This window comes from Adiantum capillus-veneris, chromosome 20 (assembly GCF_014529385.1).
Source record: "Adiantum capillus-veneris isolate H3 chromosome 20, ASM1452938v2, whole genome shotgun sequence".
Lineage (NCBI taxonomy): Eukaryota > Viridiplantae > Streptophyta > Polypodiopsida > Polypodiales > Pteridaceae > Adiantum > Adiantum capillus-veneris.
In genome coordinates this window covers 109,712,140-109,731,134 of record NC_140950.1, presented here as the reverse complement: position 1 = coordinate 109,731,134, position 18,995 = coordinate 109,712,140, and the positions used below count along the sequence as shown (strand labels likewise).

Here is an 18,995-nt window from a genome sequence, read left to right as displayed (position 1 = left end):
AGGACCACTGGGGCATTTTTTTTCCTCACTGGGAGGTTTTTCCCCCGTGCATTGTATATACGCCCATCACTCTACGACTAACTTATCTTCCATTGCACACTAAGTAATACTACTCTCTATTGTCTCCCTTGAGCTTCCTTCGTCTTCTCCAAGTTGTGTGTGTTTCCCTGCAACCCTATTTCCAACACTGTTATGCTCTCTCTCTCTCTCTCTCTCTCTCTCTCTCTCTCGTATAACATTGATTATGTGCTCTTGTGATACGCTAGGTATGTAGATATGTTGTTTTATGATTTGTAGCACGTTATTTTTGGTATTTTGCAGGCTCTCCATGCCTCCGTTTGTAGCAGTGCCAGCTCTAATTCATTGCATCACTCCCACAAGGGGGATTTGTTACCATATATGTGGTAGTGATGTGTGTGAATACAATTAGGACCACCGGAGCATTTTTCCCCTCACTAAGAGGTTTTTCCCCCGTGCATTGTATATACACCCATCATTCTAGGGCTAACTTATCTTTCTCTTGTGCACTAAGCAATATACTCTTTGTTGTGTGCCTTGAGCTTCTTCACCTTCTCCAAGTTGTTGTGCATCCTTGCAACCATAATTCCAACAGTGGAGGAGTATGTAACCATCCTACGGACGAACATCGAGGGGGGAGAGAGAGAGAGAGAGAGAGAGAGAGAGAGAGATAGAGAGATTGAATTATCGTCCACGGAGGTCAGATATGACCTATGGGACCGAAAAACAACGCATACAAAGATTCCTTCTAAATGAAGGGCAGATACATATCAGTTAAGGACTGAGGGTCCAATGATGGGTGAACAAAAGAGAAAATGGGATGGGATGAACAAAACTTAAAATCTAAGGGGGGATAGGTGAGAGGGGAGCCATTTTAGGAGTTCGAAACTCCTGAATAATGGCTTTACCTCCTCGATAGACTGCCCATTTCCTTGCCGTACGCGCTGCTCGCACCTTTTGTAGTTCTGTCTTCTTCTGCTTGAGTTGGCCGAGGGTAAGATCTTCTACGAACCAGATTTTAGTGCCCTTGAGAAGCCTTGATTGTTCAAGGAGTTTAATTCGGTCCTCTTTGGTCTTGAAAGCGAGGATCGCATGATTGGTGCAATGCTCGTGTGTGATGGAGTCGATTGTTGGTGTATTCCACTCTATCATGTGGGTTGTTGTCTGGATGCGGGCAATCGCTTCATGGAACTTGAGCTCTCCCTCCCCTTTCCAGTCACTTGGCAGCCCACCAATGTGAACATTGAGGGCGATCTCCTCTTGCCGTTGTCGCTCGCGTAGCGTGGACGCCACACGGTCGTCCACCTTATGAATGATGGCTTCTTGCACTTGATTTTTGACTGCTTGTGTAAGGGTAGTCTCCACTTCTTCTTTTGTTTTGGTGAACTTGGTTTGCATCTGTTCCGATTCCTCTATCTGGTGGTTCTCCACTGCAGTTAGCCGGGTCTCGATGGCGATGAGATTTTGTTTCAGCTCGTCGTTCTCCTTGCGGAGTCTTTCAACTTCGCTTTGAAGATGACTGATGTTGTCCGTTTTGGGGGGTGTTGCCACAACCCCAGCAAAGGTGAGTTTGTTTCGGGTTGAGGCGCGAGTGGCCATGGTTTTACTCGAGGGGTAAAAAACTTGAGTTTACTGTGATTTAAATCGGCAGAGCTTAGAGTGGGCTCGAGTTTACTGTGATTAAGTAGGTAGAGCTTCGGCTTGAGGTTACTATGAAAGAGAGCGAGTTGGCTTGATGTCAGAGCTTGAGGTCGACAGCAGAATCGGCTTGAGGTCGATAGGCAGAAACAGAGTCGGCTTGAGGTCGCAGTAGGCCGACACAGCTTGAGGCCGAAACAGAGATCGGATTGAGCCCGAAATGGATGTCGACTTGAGGTCGGCTTTGTACAGAGTCGGCTTTGAGGTCGGCTGGTACAGAGTCGTGGGCTTTGAGGTCGGTTGGTGCAGAGTCATCAGAGCTGAGTTGACAGAGAGCTTCGAGCGGTGCTGGTTGAAAAGGGGAGGGGCGGGGCTATGGCTAACGCCCCCCCAAGGGCAGCCCCTCGCCCACGGGGGAGCTTGGGGGGCTAGGGAGGGCAACGGCTTCGAAGAGATGCTAGGGTTTGAGAGAGAGAGAGAGAGAGAGAGAGAGAGAGAGAGAGAGAGAGAGAGAGAGAGAGAGAGAGAGAGAGAGAGAGAGAGAGAGAGAGAGAGAGCGCAATAAAGAGAGACTTTTGCAAAATAAAATGATATTTATCCATTTATACTTCCAAAAATTATATGAGAGAGAGAGAGAGAGAGAGAGAGAGAGAGAGAGAGAGAGAGAGAGAGAGAGAGAGAGAGAGAGAGAGAGAGAGAGAGAGAGAGAGAGAGAGAGAGAGAGAGAGAGATGGCTACACAATTCAACCCAATCAATGCCACCGACACAAACTTCTACAGGGAGGTCTAGCCAATGTGTGCCCAAGCCTTATTGCTCTCTACAAGCATTCAATACTAAAACAAACAGTGGCATGTAACATTTATTGGAGGCGTGTATGCTGCAATCCAAGAGGAAAGAGGGGGAAACACCAAGAACATCCTTCGTGACATACATATGCCTATGTGTGTTGACTCTAAGTTCTCCTTACTTCTACCTTGATCTTCACATTTGCTCCTCTTAAGTGCTCCTTATTCCTACCTTGATATGCACCTTGAACTCTTGCTAAGCTAATACACTGGCCTCCTTTTGGTGCAAGTCACCTAGATGTCAATGTGAGCATTGATTGCACCTTTTCTAGTATAGGTAGGACGACATCAAGGAGAACATCAAATAGAAGTGATTGTAGCTAGGGTGATGCCCTCATTGAGCATCCAACGATAACAATATAGAGCTTCTTTGGCCAACCCTTTGAACATGAGCATGTGAGAGAGCGAGCAGAGAGATCCATTAATTGGCCTACAAGCAATTGCCTTTGGTATTCATTCATCTAAGGGACACCAACAAAACATGACGAGTGTGCCTCTATTGGGACTAGCAATGAAGCTGCCACTCCCGTCGGCTACTACCATGCTGTAGTAGTATGTTGGTTGCTTGTCTCTGCTCGACTGCATGCATAGCACACAACTGTTCTCCATCAATTTGTCTAGTTCACCTGGCTCAACCTTGGCTCTCTCTCTCTCTCTCTCTCTCTCTCTCTCTCATCTGCCATCCCTCATTCTCCACCTGCCTAGACCTTTGTAACCTCTAATACTTTTTGTAAACTCCCCTTGCAACTTCTCTCCCTCTCTCTCTCCCCTAAATCAAACATGTGCCTCAAGGAGATACTTTTGCATTTGACTAAAACTTGTTTACGTTTATAAAGCCAAGTGACTAAGATGACGCTCACGGACGTGCTTTGTATCATCCCGAGCGAGAATGCTCGTATTGCTACAAAAAGAGTTTATAAAGCCACACACTTCACAAGTAGGGTGTGAGTAACAATGCTTTAGAACCAAGGTGTAAGATTAGGACAGCCTTGAAACGCTCATATATGCTACAAACATGTACCACCAAAGAAAATGAGCATAGTGCATTGTATGTGGAAACCAAACATAGATAGGCCCACAGCAATACAAAATTCGAATCTCACGTTAAAGTGTTCGTGTGGCCCCATTCATCGAAGAAGAGAGATGTCCAATGGGAGACTAAGAAGAAGACACGAGAGTTTAGAAATTGCGAGCTTGTTGGAACTTCCAATTTACTTGTGACCATTGCATGCCCGAAATGCTCGTGCCTACAATGAAGCTGCACCCCCACTCTCACAGCATGAGGTCTTCTCCCTGGGCGCCCCATTTAAGCAATGTACACAGACAGGGCAGAAGCTTCCACCCGCAAAGCAGGAGCTCTTCATCTACAGCATCAGCAAACGGCAGGAGCTCTTCAGATGATCTCAATCCAAGAGTAGCCATGTCCAAAGGGGACCTTGAGAGCTGCCAATGGTTAAAGCCCTCTGACAAGACCTTTGGCAGTGAAAGCTCCGCTTACAGGTCCCCTTCCCCCGCTCTTTCTGCTTCTTTTGAGTGTTGCTTCTCCGCTTCTTCAAGTGGTTCTGTGCAATCTTCAAATGGGGTTCCTGCGCAACCATCTTCATCGCACTCCTCAGATGGGTCTGCCCACGCGGCCTCCCTAAAGCACTCCAACGTCCTGCTCAATGCTTTCACTGCATCTCGCCTCTTGGATGCTGCCTTTGGCCCTTCTTGGATAGAACGAGCTGAAAATGCAATCGAGAGAGTATGTTACGCTTGTTTACATGTCTCATTCGTTGATCAGAGTAGTGTGTGTGCATGCTCTTTGTGTACAAGAATGCTCTAGCACACACATATGGACGAGGTGCTTGCAAGCATTCGTGCTGAGACATGTGCACCCTCACAGTCCCATGTCATTTCATAAACTTGCTAGGACTATGTCTGTTAAGGTGCTACGATCTCCTTTAGAACATAGAGACTTGCTGAGTTCGTATGCAGTTCAATGTTTTTTCTATTACTGACTGGATGTAGTGAACTATATCAAAGATCTAGATGGCTGGTTTTCTTTTGTGGTTTGCCATTGTGCGCACATGCACGCACACATGCATGTGCTTGCGCACACATCCCATTCCTCAAACTTGCTGGTACTTTGTCTGTGGAGACTGTCCGTTATCTGTAAAAAACATTGTGAAGGCTGGGGCTGATGTAGAATTAGTCAAAGCTGTTCAATCTTTCCCCAAATGTTGACCATACGTAGTATGCTATGATGTAGTCTTCTGGTCCTTGGTTCGCCTTTGCTCCTCCTTGTTATTGCCAATGTATCAGTTTTTTCTTTGTTTTGTAATGATAGCTTTTGGTAGTAATGCTTATCATGCACGTTTATCCTTTTGCTGCATTTTCTGCGTACTCTTTGACTTCTGTAGTGCTGGTTAGAAACAAAGCTTATGATCTTTTGTTCTGGAAGAAAAGGAGCTGTCTTTATTATCATCTTGTTTGGAATTTGATTTTATGCCTTGCTTTGCCTAAAAAGTTCCATTATTTGGATGGAAATCGTGGAGTTCCAACATGATATGTGACGTAGTGTTGCAAGGTTATACCTTTTGTGTGTACGTATAGGTTGTTAACCATGTAGGATCTATTCATTTGCTTCCAGAAAATTCATTTATTTTATTGCTTTGTGGGTGCTCTCTGAAATTGGGCAACTTTCTGATTTTGTAGTGTGCTATCTAGTTTTTTGATGATTGTGTTGTAGTCCAAGTCTTGACTTGTAGGCTTTGACTTTATCTTTATGCATTCTGCAATAAAGGTCTTCTTTTGTTCTTTGCATTGTTTATTGTTGTATGCACCCATCTTTACTCATTGTTCTCTTGCTTGCATGTCTTTGGTGGCCAAACTATCTGTGCCTGTCGAATTTGAAGGAATTTATGGAATTTTTTGAATGTGGACAAGGCTGTCTGTAGAAATATTGGTATTTATGTTGATGCACTTTCATGACAGGCTATCTTTGATTTTCGGTTTCTGTCGCTTTTGGCTGTTGCTGGGTCTCTAGCTGGATCGTTCCTTTGTTTCTTAAAGGTATGCTCAGAGTTTTAATTTGCAGAATTCTCCTTCCTTTAAGTGTCAGATTTTCAAAGAGTTAGAGACTTCAATAAGCAACCAGGTTTTACTGTGTCTAACACATATTTACAAGCCTTTCGAGCATCTACTTCTACAATCCAGTGATCTTCCAGTATTTTCTGTTCTGCATGTAGGTTTTATTTTGTTTGTTTCTTTTTCAGGGATGCGTATTTATTGTGGAGTCTTACCAGGCCTTTTATGTAATGTGCTTGAGAGGTGAACATACTGGTAAAATGGTGCTGCGGCTTGTGGAAGCTGTCGGTGAGTGTGAGAGTTGTGAGATGTGGTTTTTTAGGTTAAGACTGTTACAAACGTGATAATGAATACTAAATCTGATTGGTGTATATCAAGGATTTTTTACTTCTAAAAAATTCTCGCAAAGAAGGTGAGAACTTGCTGACCAAGTGTCAGCTTCAGCCTGCTTAGACTTCTGGCTTAGTGCCTGTAGCTATAAATTTGCCTCTAGCTTGGGTGTCTAGCAATCTTTTTCTTTGAAGCACGACTTATTGATATAAAGGTGAAAATGATCTGGCACTCATGACATGTCTACAAGACCGCTGGTGCAGTTACTCGTTGGCTTGTCACTATTTGACACTGACATATCTTTGTGAGAGATTCTATAGCTGGACGACATTGCACAGTCCCACCTACTCACTAACATCTCTTCAGCATGTCCAGATTATGGACTGCCTGGAAAAACTGTGTATGGTTTATATGTCATCTCCTTTGTAGACCTCTCTTTTAGTAGTAAAGAAGAAGAAGTTGCAACTTCCCCACCTTCTGTGCTCTTGCTAGGGTTTTGAGAGGAGTTTGTGCATACTTGCTAGAGCTAAAGCTCCTCCTTCCATGCATGTTCTCATGTATCAGAGCCTGGCCTTTGCAAAGAGCATTAGTAGCAAGCTTGAGACGACACGAAGCAATACGAGGGCAAGAACTCCACCATCTCTTTACCTCTTGTATTTGGTACTTCATTCCCCTTGAGATTTATGGGAGGAGACAGTAACAATCATCGATTGAGGTGATGGCTTGTGGGAGATCAAGCACCTTGGGATTTTGTGCAATCCTTTGGACTACACCTTTACATTCAATATCTGTCACATGCGCATTGCACTTGAGCCACGTTGGACAAGCTACTGCTGCAGGTCAGCATCAATCTTAGTTAGTATAGCTTAGGATCTAGCCAGGCACTTTGTGAGCATCTAGAAGGGCGTGCATGATCAGGCAGGTCTCAGCATGTGGACATTCTCTAAGTCACTTAATTCATTTTATTAATAATTCAGTCTATCATAAGTGAAGTTGGGGGTTATTATTACTGCTGGACTCACCCCCTTTTTGCTATATACGTGAGCCTTGGGGTGCACCTTGGATCATCAGAATAGATTATCAAAACCAAGGACCCCTTGCAGCGGTAGGACCCAGCTGCAACCTAGCATTTCCCCCTTGCATCCATCGCACATAGGGTTAGATGTGCACGTGCGTCGTGACACAGTGATTTCCCTCTGTAAATGTCTCCTATTGCCTGGTCTCCTCAAGAGACTCTCCCTGTGTATGCGCAGCTCTAGCAAAAACAACCCAAGGCATCTCTGATCCTGATATCTCATGACTCTAGCCTACGGTCCAAAGCCTTCTCTGAAAAGACAATGAAAGCGGCCTCGTATCTCATAGTATACCGGACAATGACAAATGTGATGTAACTCTGTCTCTGGCTCTATATGAGGCTCTATATGACACAACTGGCATATCCTGGCTTCTGCTGGTACTCTCCTAATTCTGTCAGTCTCAATCTCTAGCTGATGCGATGATGTGCGCATCTGACCAATAGCACATTGTATCCCATAGGATAAATGAGTGTCCATATAGGCCGGTCTGATCACATATCCATCTTCTGTTAGTTGGAGAAGATGCTTTCTATAGAAAGCCATCTTTGTGCCCAACTCTTGTATCGACTGTATCCATGTGCTTTTGGTAGCTAGTTGAATCAAATCCAGACCTATAAGTCTAGTGATCTCTGTCTGTGTAAGAGAAAGGGAGGGTGCATCCTAGAAGTACTGGAATGGGGTCAGTCTATGTGAGAGAGAGAGAGAGAGAGAGAGAGAGAGAGAGAGAGAGAGAGAGAGAGAGAGAGAGAGAGAGATGAAATGAAATGTTATATTAACGTCTTCAGAAGGCCAGAATGACCTATGAGACCAGAAAGTTACAATGTGGTGGATGTGATACAAAGTCAAGAGTAACAAAAATAACAAAACAAAATGATAGAATAAAATGCTATGGAATCTGAAACAGCTAGGTGTGATTTAAGCAGATAGGTGGGATAGCTAAATACAGATCAACAGCTAGGAGAGAGAGAGAGAGAGAGAGAGAGAGAGAGAGAGAGAGAGAGAGAGAGAGAGAGAGAGAGAGAGAGAGAGAGAGAGAGAGAGAGGAATGAAATGAAATGAATTGTTATATTAAACGTCTTCAAAAGGCCAAATGACATATGAGACCAAACTATTACAATCTTGGTGGATCTATTACAATGTCTAGGTACAAAATGAAATGAAGTAAGATAAAAGCTAGAATGAACATCAGTGCCCGAGGATGCCTGACATTGAACGCTATCCGAGGATGTATCGCATCGGTCATTGAAGAGCATTGTCAATGCTCGCCTCTATAAATAGTCGTACTGAACGTTTCCCATGTTGTGCTAGAATAGTCTTGATCTTCTGATGGAGCTTCCGTCGATGTCGTGGTGGCCCTTGTAAATGTGAGTGTCACGTGACACATCCCAACCCTATGTGTCCGTGGACAAGCTACACCACAGCTGGGTTCAATCAGTCTAGTCAGTCTAGATTAGCAGTGATTTGGCACTTTTGTGAGTCTATTCGTAGACCGTGCATGCCCAGTCACTTAGCATAGATGCATATCCTCTGGTTGCACACAGCATGATCATCGGAATTCCCATCAGAATCCATTAGCATCAGTTAGGGGAATTTTCCAGAGCATTTAGCCTATTTTCCTATTTTTGGTTATTTTCACTTATTATTTTTAAGCGACTTTCCAACAAAAGTAGGTAGGGCAATTTTGCTAAGTTAATATATAAGCAAACCCAAGTTAGCACTTTCTGGTAGAAGAGGTAGCAGGAGCTTCCCGCTCAATAGGCAACTTCTCAGCAGTACCCCCCCTCAGCAGTAGACCCTCGCCATCCACTCCTTCCCTTTGGCGTTTCCTCCCAGCAAGCCATCGCCTACAAGTCCTCTTGCCTGGCGTTTTCCAACCTCAGCAGATACATCCTAGCCAGCATTTTTCAGCCTTGACAAAAACGCCAGCATCACTTGCAGATCAGCGTTTTTTCAGCCTTGTCAAAAACGCCAGCTCAGCAGTAGCAAAAACGCAGAATTCAGCAGTTGGATTCACGCAGTTTTCAGCCTACGACATAGAAGCAGATCAACACCAGATTGGTTGCAGATGTTCCCCCATTTTCAGCCATAAAAACGCAGCCAAAACATTCATTTTCAGCCACCGAAACAGTCCCGAAATTCAGCGATTAGAAGATCTCAGATTTCAGCCATCAAGTCTTCGTCGTCATCACCGTCGTCGTCATCGGCATAGTCCCATTGCATCAGTCCATTGTATACGCATTGTACACCTATGTGCAATCAAAGTAGACCACTCTCGCCGACGAGAGTGGGGCCTTCGGAGGAGGGTTTTACAACCTCTTGGGTGTTGTATCTCTTCTCTCTCCTTCTCTCAGTCTCATTCACTTGCACGCACAATATCCACTCACTTTGTTCGTGACCACAACACTCTACAAGACGGAAAGCTCTCTCCAAAAGGAACCTTGAGCAATAAAGATCACTAATCTTGAGAAAATACAACATTCATTCCGCTGCACCTAACAGTGGGCGTCTAGCTCTCCCAAGCTCAATGGCTCTGTTAGTCAATATACCTCTAGTGTAGGTGGACTCTGAAATCTGTTGTGAAGCTTGTTCATCTGACTAACGAGTCTCTGCTCTAAAGAAGTATGTGGTCTCCCCTTGTGAATGTCTCTCCTTGTCTAATCTCCTCAAGAGACTCTCCCTGCGTCTGCGCAACTCTAGCAAAAACAACCCGAGGCATCTCTAATCCTGATATTTCATGACTCTAGCCAGTGATCCAAAGCTCTCTTTGAATAGAAAGTGAAAGCGGCCTCGCGCATTGCGTAGTATACCGGACAATGATATATGTGATGTAACTTTGTCTTTGGCTCTATACGACACAATTGGCTCTTGGCCTTTGCTAGTATTCTCCTAAATCTTTTATTCTCAATCTCTAGCTGATGCGATGATGTGTGCATCTGACCAATAGCGCATCGTATCCCATGGGATAATGGAGTGTCCATATAGGCAGGTCTGATTACATATCCATCCTCTGATAGTTGGAGCAAATGCTCTTTGTAGAAAGCCATCTTCGTGTCAAGCTCTTCTGTCGGCTCTGTCCAAGTCCTCTTGGTGTCTAGTTGAATCAAATCCTGTGTGATGAGGCAGGTAATCTCGGTCCGTGTGAGGGACAAGGAGGGTGCATCCAGCGAGTACTAGAAGGGGGGTAGTCTCTCCATCCTATATCCATGTAGTTGAAACCATGATGTCATTTGTGCGTACCAACAAGGTGTGTCTCCCTAGGATGCAAGCTGTCGAGAAGACTCCAAAGCTAGGCGAGCATATCTGTAAGGTGCAGCGGAAGTGAATGTTGAACTTTGCTCAAGATGAGTGCTCCGAATTGTGCTCAAGGTTCCTTTTACTTACGGAAGGGAGAGCCTTCCGCTCCCTTAGTGAGAGAGTGCAATGGACACAAACAAAGTGAATAGACACTGTGAATGAAGGTGTTGAGATTGAGAGATAGAGAGAGAAGAATATGACACTAGAATGTTGTCAAAACCCTCCTCCGAAGGCCCCACTCTCTATGGCGAGAGCGGTCTACTATTGATTGCACAAATCTCTACAATGCTTTGCCGACGATGTCAACGATGATGACGACAACGACGACGACGAGACGGGCTGAAATCTGAAAATGCTAATGGCTGAAATCTGCAGATCTTTATCTGCTGAATTCTGAGTCTATGTCGGTGACAATGTCGATGACGACGATGCGACGACGACGCGCTGAAAACGCAGATGCTGAAATTTGTGTTCTGGGCTGAATCTGCAAACTACGCTGGATCTGACCGTGCGGCGAGGATCTGTTGTGGGAAGGTGAGATCTGCGAGGTTTGGGACTTGTTTTGCGGAGTGTCTATGCTGAAAATTGAAAACGATGGTCTTCTTGTTGATTCTGTCGCGGAGAAACTGCAAAACGCTAGGGTGCTCGCAGCTCCGAAAACGCTAGGGCTGATCTGGTCTTGCTGTGGAAAATCTGCTAACGCTAGGGCTGATCTGTTGTTGCTGTGGGAATCTACTAACGCTAGGGCTGATCTGCTGTTCTACTGTCGCCGGGAATCTGCAAGAGCAAAAACGTTGGCTGATCTTGTTGATGGCTGAAAAACGCCGAGTCTTCTTGCCGGTGGGGAGTCTTGTTGAGAAGGTGCTTGTTGAACCCTTGGTTCTTGTTGCCTCTTCTGCCAGAAAGTACTAGCGCTAGGTTTGCTTATATATTTGCTTGCTCATTTTGTCCTACCCGTTCCCAACAAAAGTCACTTAAAAATAATAAGTGCAAAATGTCAAAAATAGGGAAAATAGGTCTATGCATTGTAAAAATGCTACTGATGGGTTCTGACTATAATCTGATGGTCATGCTGTGTGCAACCAGAGGATATGCATCTAATCTAAGTGTCTGGACATGCACGGTCTGCGAACAGACTCACAAAAGTACCAGATCACTTCCTATTCTAGGCTGAATTGACTGAACTGAACCCTTGTCATGAAGTAGCTTGTCCACGGACACATAGGGTTGGATGTGTCACGTGACATTCCCTCCTTTTCAAAGTGAGGTACTGGTACCGAAGTGTATGGCATCGACGGAGACCGCCAACAAGGCGTGGAATTCTGGAAAGGACTCTATGCCGGCCCACTCTGAGGCGTGGGTCACGCGGTACTTGAACTTCATAACGGTCTGCAATGCCTTCTTCTTTGGGCCGCGCTGAAAGCGACAGTTTTCTGTGGCTCCTTCAATGCTTGAACTTCGTCTATAGTTATGTGTCTACCTTCTTCAAGAATCTCCGAGGCTGAAATTACTTGAAACCACTTCCAACACAAAAACATGAACATACCCATTCAATGTAAAGTGACTGGAAAAAAATACTATTCCTTCGAAAAAACTGTGCATGCAATGCAGATGAACAAAGTGACGGAGTGCCAAACCGTTCATCAAACACACGCAAACAATGGGGTCGAATGTTGACTTTCTGATCTAAATCAATCAACTGTGGCAAGTCACAATGAAAATGCCGATGGTTGATGCTCCATCCTTCTTGTGCTCTTTCTGATACTGTGTCATGCCAAGGAAGAGACATAGAATGTGAATTCCTTGAAGGCAAACATTTCATCTTTTCATGAGTAATCCGCATACATCCATGCTCATTCATGAGTGAATCGTGCTCAATGTACAATATGGCATGCCTATGAAAAGGGATCACATAAAGACGTTGACTAAAATACAGGAAACGATCACGAATGAAACACTCGAACAATGCGTGCTGACTAATCACTCGAACAAATAATACTTCCTGTGGGGGTTCGAGAGCCAAGATCGGTTCTTTCTGAGGGGGTTCTTTGGACCTAGGCTCGAGAGCGTCGGTTCTTCCGGATCTATCGAATCTTCTTTTGGGGGTTCTGTAGACCTCGACTCGAAAGCGAAGATTGGTTCTTCGTGATTAATCGAATCTGCAATTAGGTTAGCGTCACTAGAAAAAGTATCAACCAACCCATCATCCTTGTGAACAATCACATCTTTTTCTTGCAAATCATTATTCTTGTGAGTAATCACATCTTGATCATGCAAATCATCATGCTCGTGAATAATCACATCTTGATCATGCAAATCATGTAATTCCTCTGTATCTTGCTTTGGAGAAGAAGAGAATGAGAGTCTCCTTTTCCCGAATCTCTTGCATCTGTGCCTGCACTTGAGAAAAGAATCGGAACAAGGCGGCTTTCCTTTCGTTGTGCTCATGCTCTATTACTGCCATTCTTTCTTCGTGTTCACGCTCTATTTCTGCTTTTATTTATGCGGCCTCCAAGCGTGCTTGCTCGCGCTCACGTGCAAAGTCGGCCTTTCTTTCTGCTTGTCGTGCTCCGCGTTCTAACTTCCTGTCCATAAACATCTTGTCGAAAGCTGCCATAGGATCTGGTGCAATTTTTGGTGTAGATGGGGAAGGGTCTGAAAAACCTCCCGGTGGGGAAAATTCTTCTTTGCTACTCCCATGCTCACCACCTCCAAGCGAAGTATCCATTCCGTTTTGAGTGATGACCATCCACTGAAGTCGTGGGTTCTTGTGGTCTTGGGTTCTTAAGTTCACAAGGAACTTGGGTTCTTGGGGGTCTTGGTTCTTGGGGTTCTTTAGGGTTGTGAGGTTCTTGAGAGTCTTGAGGTTCTTGTGGTTCTTCTTTCGCTTGCAATTTGTGTTAGAGAAGGATCTTCTCTTCACCCGAGTTCTGCTCTTTCTCGTGGGCGCACCCCTTGGCGGCCTTGCGCTCCACCAAGGTTTCTTTTTCCCACCTCACGTCGATTGGCCGGACGCTAAGTGCACAGTCCACTCTCAATGAGTGAAAAGAGGCACAAGGGGAGGTTGGACAAACCCTTCTTTCTTGGGATTCGTGTCACTCTTCAAAAACACGATTAGGAATCGACATGCCCAAGAGGACTTGGGTTATTCTGTGGTTCTTGTGGTTCTTTCCTTGAGTGATACAGAACACTGCCAAAGCTCTGATACCAATGTAAGGTGCAGCAGAAGTGAATGTTGAACTTTGCTCAAGATGAGTGCTTCGAACTGTGCTCAAGGTTCCTTTTACTTACAGAAGGGAGAGCCTTCTGTTCCCTTAGTGAGAGAGTGCAATGGACACAAACAAAGTGAATAGACACTGTGAATGAAGGCGAGACTGAGAGATAGAGAGAGAAGAATACGACACTAGAATGTTGTCAAACCCTCCTCCGAAGGCCCCACTCTCTATGGCGAGAGCGGTCTACTATGATTGCACAAATCTCTACAATGCTTTGCCGACGATGATGACGACGACGAGACGGGCTGAAATCTGAAAATGCTAATGGCTGAAATCTGCAAATCTTTATCTGCTGAATTTTGACTCTATGCCGGTGATGATGTCGATGACGACGATGCGATGACGACGCGCTGAAAACGCAGACGCTAAAATCTGCGATTTCCGAGTTTGAATCTGCAAACTACGTTGGATCTGACCGTGCGGTGAGGATTTGCTGCGAAAGGTGAGATCTGCAAGGTTCGAGACTTGTTCTGCACAGTGTCTATGCTGAAAACTGAAAACGCTGGTCTTTTTGTTGATTCCGTCGTGGAGAAACTGCAAAACGCTAGGGTGCCTGCAGCTCCAAAAACGCTAGGGCTGATCTGGTCTTGCTGTGGAAAATCTGCTAACGCTAGGGCTGATCTGTTGTTGCTGTGGGAATCTACTAACTCTAGGGTTGATTTGCTGTTCTACTGTTGTCGGGAATCTGCAAGTGCAAAAACACTGGCTGATCTTGTTGATGGCTGAAAAACGCCGAGTCTTCGTGCCGGTGAGGAGTCTTGTTGAGAAGGTGCCTGCTGAACCCTTGGTTCTTGTTGCCTCTTCTGCGAGAAAGTGCTAGCGCTAGGTTTGCTTATATATTTGCTTGCTCATTTTGCCTTACCCTGTTCCCAACAAAAGTCACTTAAAAATAATAAGTGAAAAATGTCAAAAATAGGGAAAATAGGTCTATGCACTGTAAAAATGCTACTGATGGGTTCTGACTGTAATCTGATGGTCATGCCGTGTGCAAGCAGAGGATATGCATCTAATCTAAGTGTGTGGACATGCATGGTCTGCGAACAGACTCACAAAAGTGCCAGATCACTTCCTATTTTAGACTGACTTGATTGAATTGAACCCTTGTCATGAAGTAGCTTGTCCATGGACACATAGGGTTGGATGTGTCACGTGTCAATATACATCTTTGGGGAGATCCCAGATACTGTGTATAAAAGAGACGGACTTGGTAAGTGCTTCTATGACCAGCAGGGAGCATCAAGCTCTGCACAGATAATCTTGTGCAGTACAGAGGCCTTGGCCCTAATCATCCGAGAAATCAAAGAGACGAGGGGCCTCTCCGTACATCTCCATCCATGAGTACTACCAGCTTGGCTATGATGATCTACTGATGGTCCCCATATCTGCACCCCATAAAGCATAGCTGAAGTAACCAATGTGTCAAATAGCTAGAGCTTTGTTTGAGGTTCCTGAAATTGAATCTGCGAACACATCCTCTCCATACTCCCCAAGCTACATATGCTCTCGTCAATCTGGTATCTGTTGCTTTCCTCAAGGAGAACTTTGGACCACTGAAGACCACTCCCAGGTAAGTGTATGCGTCTGTATACTCAACCTTCTATTGATCATATGTGACGATCGGTGTAGATCGCTTGACGCACTGTGCTGTGGTGTTGAACACCATAACTTTGGTCTTGCCAAGGTTCACCGACAAGCTGCTATCACTAGCAAAAGTGTGCAAAGCATCCAAGTGTCGTTGCATCCCCTTTGGCGAATCTGAGATCAACACAATATCATCTGCATACAGTAGTAATGAAATCCATGTCCTTGCTAGCTGTGCTCCTCTGTAGCCTCCCCTCTCAATGTAATCTGAAACCTCATCTATATACATACCAAATAATGTAGGGTCAGTGGGCATCCCTGTTTCACTTTAACAGTGGAGTGAATATGCTCAGATAACCCCTCGGGAGTACGAACCTGCCCCACGACTGTCCTGTGTAAAGCAATGACTCCCCAAATAAGTTCTGTGGGTACTCCCATCACCTGTAGTCTTTGCATTAGTCGAGCTCTGGGAACCGTATCAAATGCTTTGCGAAAATCCACAAAGGTACAGTGAATCCTCCTACCATGTGATCTGCTTTCCTTAATAACAGCTCTAAGTGTCCATATATGATAAACACTTAGTGAGAGAGAGAGAGAGAGAGAGAGAGAGAGAGAGAGAGAGAGAGAGAGAGAGTAAACACTAGCGGTATTGTGCTTTTGGCAGATGTATATTTAACAGGGACTGTAATGCTTATTTTCGGGATGGGTTTATATGGACTTTTTATAAGCAATGTTGCAAGCAACCTGCCACCAAATCAGGATCGAGCTCTGCAGAACTCATCTCTATTTGGAATGTTTCTTCTTCAGGTCTAATTCTCTTTCCTTGGTCTAGTTTTGACAGTCTTCAGGAAATAGAGAAGTGTTTGTTTCAATATGAATTGAGATGTAGGCCACTGTGAGAGAGAGATAACTTTTGTTTCTCTATTTCCATAAAGAGGGACATTGAGAAGTTGGTCACACACTTTCTTTCTCATCCTCTTATGTAGGTCACAGACTTTTCGCCTTGTTTTTTCATTGCCCGAACTAGAAGAGTTTTGAATTTGTTTTTGTATATGTTTGCATCCATAGCGTGTTAGCTTGTGGAGTCATTTGTTGATTTCATCAAGGCAAACCTTTTTTTTTTGGAAATGCAGGAGAGGCCCAAGTGGATGAGAATTGCGTCGCTAGATGAATTGAAGACAAAGCTGGGGCATGTTGTGGTGATGATATTGCTTGTCAAAATGTTTGAAAGAAGTAAAGCAGTGGTAATAGCAACCGGTGCAGATCTTCTCAGCTATTCAGTCTCCATCTTCTTGACATCGGGGGCACTCCTTGTTCTTCGGCATCTCCATCATTAGTCATCGACAGTCGGGACTTTTCTTGAAATTCTTGCGGTTTTTACCAAACTGGCATCTGTGCAGTTTGTTTTTTGTACAGTATTTCTCACCTTGTATATTGCAGAGGAAGCAAATTATCCTTAAAAAGGAGCAAACCCTCTTTCAAGCATGGGGAACTTTCAATATGCTTGAGACATCTCCAGGAAGTGAGGAAACTGTATTATGGTAAGTCTACCAGGGAAAAAGAAATATGGACAGTTTTTATGTACAAAACATTATGCAAAGATACTAATTGTACTTCCTGAACACATTGTGAGGAGCAGATTATACCGTGGAAGGCCGCATGAAGATAGTAGGGTCGCTCTTGTGGCCAGATTCCATGGGATGGTATAAGGCTATAACGTGTACAATGCTATTGTTTTCGTCGTGTCCAAGGTGGAGGAAGGCTAGTCCTTTACAATATGCAAGGAACAAACCCTCTGCATGCAATATGCAGTGTTCTGGCCCCTATAGAGAACATCTTGTGCTGAGGTTGGATAGAGGAATCAACCGCTATGTCTGAAAGTATATCCAATGAAACTTTGAAGGAGCCTCCTCCATTTGGAGCCTCCATCTCTAGTAGCCAACAATTTGCGCATGCTGCCAAGCTAACATCAATACTCATTTGTCTATGGGTGGGTGTCCTCAAGTTGTGTGCACATAGGCAATGCATATGTCCACATCTAGAGGATGGCATGCCAATCTGTCAGATGTGAGTCGAAATAGGCATGCCAATACCCTTGTATCAAAATAAAGGTTTCCTTCAAGGGACATGTACGTTCCATTGAAGAAAGAAAGATCAGGGAAGAAGATGGCAGTGCGTGCAATCTACATGAGTAAGCTTTCCAAGCCAGTGGTGCTCTGCACCTCTCTACTAATATTTGAGCACCCAAATACTGAATTTGGGCTCCCATATTCAGTGATGAGATGACCACCTCATCAAAGGCATGCAATAGAGAAAAAGGTATGTGTCAAGAATATATTTCCGAGGCTCATCGTTTTGGAGACGCATTAGTCGATTTGCTTGGCTATGAGCACCTTGTGCTGGCTTGGGGTTATCCCTTGCAGCCAAAAGGATGTTTGAACTAGCCATTTGATCTAAGAAAACCAAGAGTATACCATACCATGGGCAATAAAATGCAAATGACCACAAGTGCTCTGCTACCTAGCAAATGCGGAGGAAGCACACAACGAAGTGACCTTAGGAACGAAGAAAAGGCCGATTATCAATGCCTCCAGTAATCTGAGATACCTGCAAGTAGCATGTCAAGGCAACAACCAAGTAGAGGAAAGCAAGCAAGCCTTTCATACAACAAGCATAAAAACTGGCAATGCAGAGAATAGGGACAAGTTAATTGTGCTGATAGCGCCCATATAAACAAGAGAGAGGTTTGGTGTCACCATATCCTCTTCCCTTGAGACACACACACATATAACCGTTAATTCTACTTTGCCGAGAGACATTACATAAGTCTTGCTTGAAATAAGACTATAAGATGCCATTGGACTCGCAGTGAGCTTGACATTTGTGTTGTCTTATCCATGCTCTACTTAGAATGCCCTCACACCAGTGGTTAGTGGAAAAGAGTGTATCTCTGCAGTGTAATCTTATTGCACACAAACAATTCACTAAGAGTAATAGAGATTCTTTGTTGTCATCTCTTGTATATTTATCCTTTCCTTTTCCTTCCTCTCTCCCTCTTTTCTTATGCTTTGTTTTTATGCATGTGGGAGCACTCTATACCCACAATCATGAAACTGACAAAAGTCAATAAATGGTCATTTTGGATAGTATATGCTTGTTGGCAGCCATTGCTTGTCATTGAGACCACTAGGGTTTATACCTAAATCTATGACACTTGTCAGGTTTTCTAAAAAAAACACTCAATTCATCACCTTGAAAAAAAGGTTCACGGGAATTACAATTGAGAATTCTCATTTCAAACATTAAATTTATACGACAAAAAAGTATATATGTGGATCCTTCCTAGTGTGTGTATCACTCAATACTTAACTTTCTTTCTAACTGTAATTCCCATACATCCATCTTTCCTAACGATTTAAGCTTGTTTACTATATACGGTAATGCTTGATGGTCAACATGAAGAATGCCTTTGTTGGCTAGGAGATTGTGCCTCAACCTCTTTAATGCAAATATCATTCCCGAAGCCTCCCTTTTAGAAGAAAAAGTAGTCTCATTCTACAATGGATAACACTTTGTGCATAGTACACTGGCTTGTACCACTTTTTTACCTTCTCTCGCATGAGTACAACTCATATACCAACATGTCATATGTTATTGTTCCTACATTCAATCTTATATAATCTAGACACACCTTTATATTTCCATTTTTCTTTGGTACCTTAACAATAGGTGATAATCGGGTCACTCCATGGACCACGTAGATGAACCCTACTTTTAGTAGCTTTCAATTTCCTCTTTTACCTTTTTAGCAAAATTTTGTTGGAAAATAAGGAAATGGATCCTTCTTCAGTTTTATTTTGTGGAGAAA

The 18,995-nt window shown here is 44.0% G+C and overlaps 1 protein-coding gene across 2 annotated transcripts; it reads left to right on the top strand.

The window, feature by feature from the left end:
- The first annotated feature begins 3,675 nt into the window (after positions 1-3,675).
- Positions 3,676-18,140, top strand: LOC147433076 (uncharacterized). 2 transcript variants are annotated; one of them, XR_015185594.1, is made up of 6 exons: positions 3,676-4,246; positions 5,479-5,556; positions 5,760-5,859; positions 15,792-15,934; positions 16,261-16,668; positions 16,767-18,140. XR_015185594.1 is itself a non-coding variant. In XM_086492792.1 (5 exons), exons 1-5 carry the CDS (start codon positions 3,731-3,733, stop codon positions 16,462-16,464), a joined length of 1,041 nt encoding a protein of 346 aa, XP_086348918.1. In that variant the 5' UTR covers positions 3,676-3,730; the 3' UTR covers positions 16,465-16,751. The 2 variants fall into 2 exon arrangements, 1 of the variants encoding a protein (XP_086348918.1); XM_086492792.1 differs by lacking the exon at positions 16,767-18,140 and having other exon boundaries at positions 16,261-16,751.
- Positions 18,141-18,995: the final 855 nt, after the last annotated feature.

What these genes read in the sequence shown, in the direction of transcription:
- LOC147433076 (XM_086492792.1), top strand. Translation starts at nt 3,731, where the DNA reads ATGCCCGAAATGCTCGTGCCTACAATGAAGCTGCACCCCCACTCTCAC. An exon ending in CTGAAAATGCAATCGAGAGA is followed by an intron (nt 4,247 to 5,478) that starts GTATGTTACGCT and finishes CTTTCATGACAG; the next exon opens with GCTATCTTTGATTTTCGGTT. An exon ending in TTGGAATGTTTCTTCTTCAG is followed by an intron (nt 15,935 to 16,260) that starts GTCTAATTCTCT and finishes TTGGAAATGCAG; the next exon opens with GAGAGGCCCAAGTGGATGAG.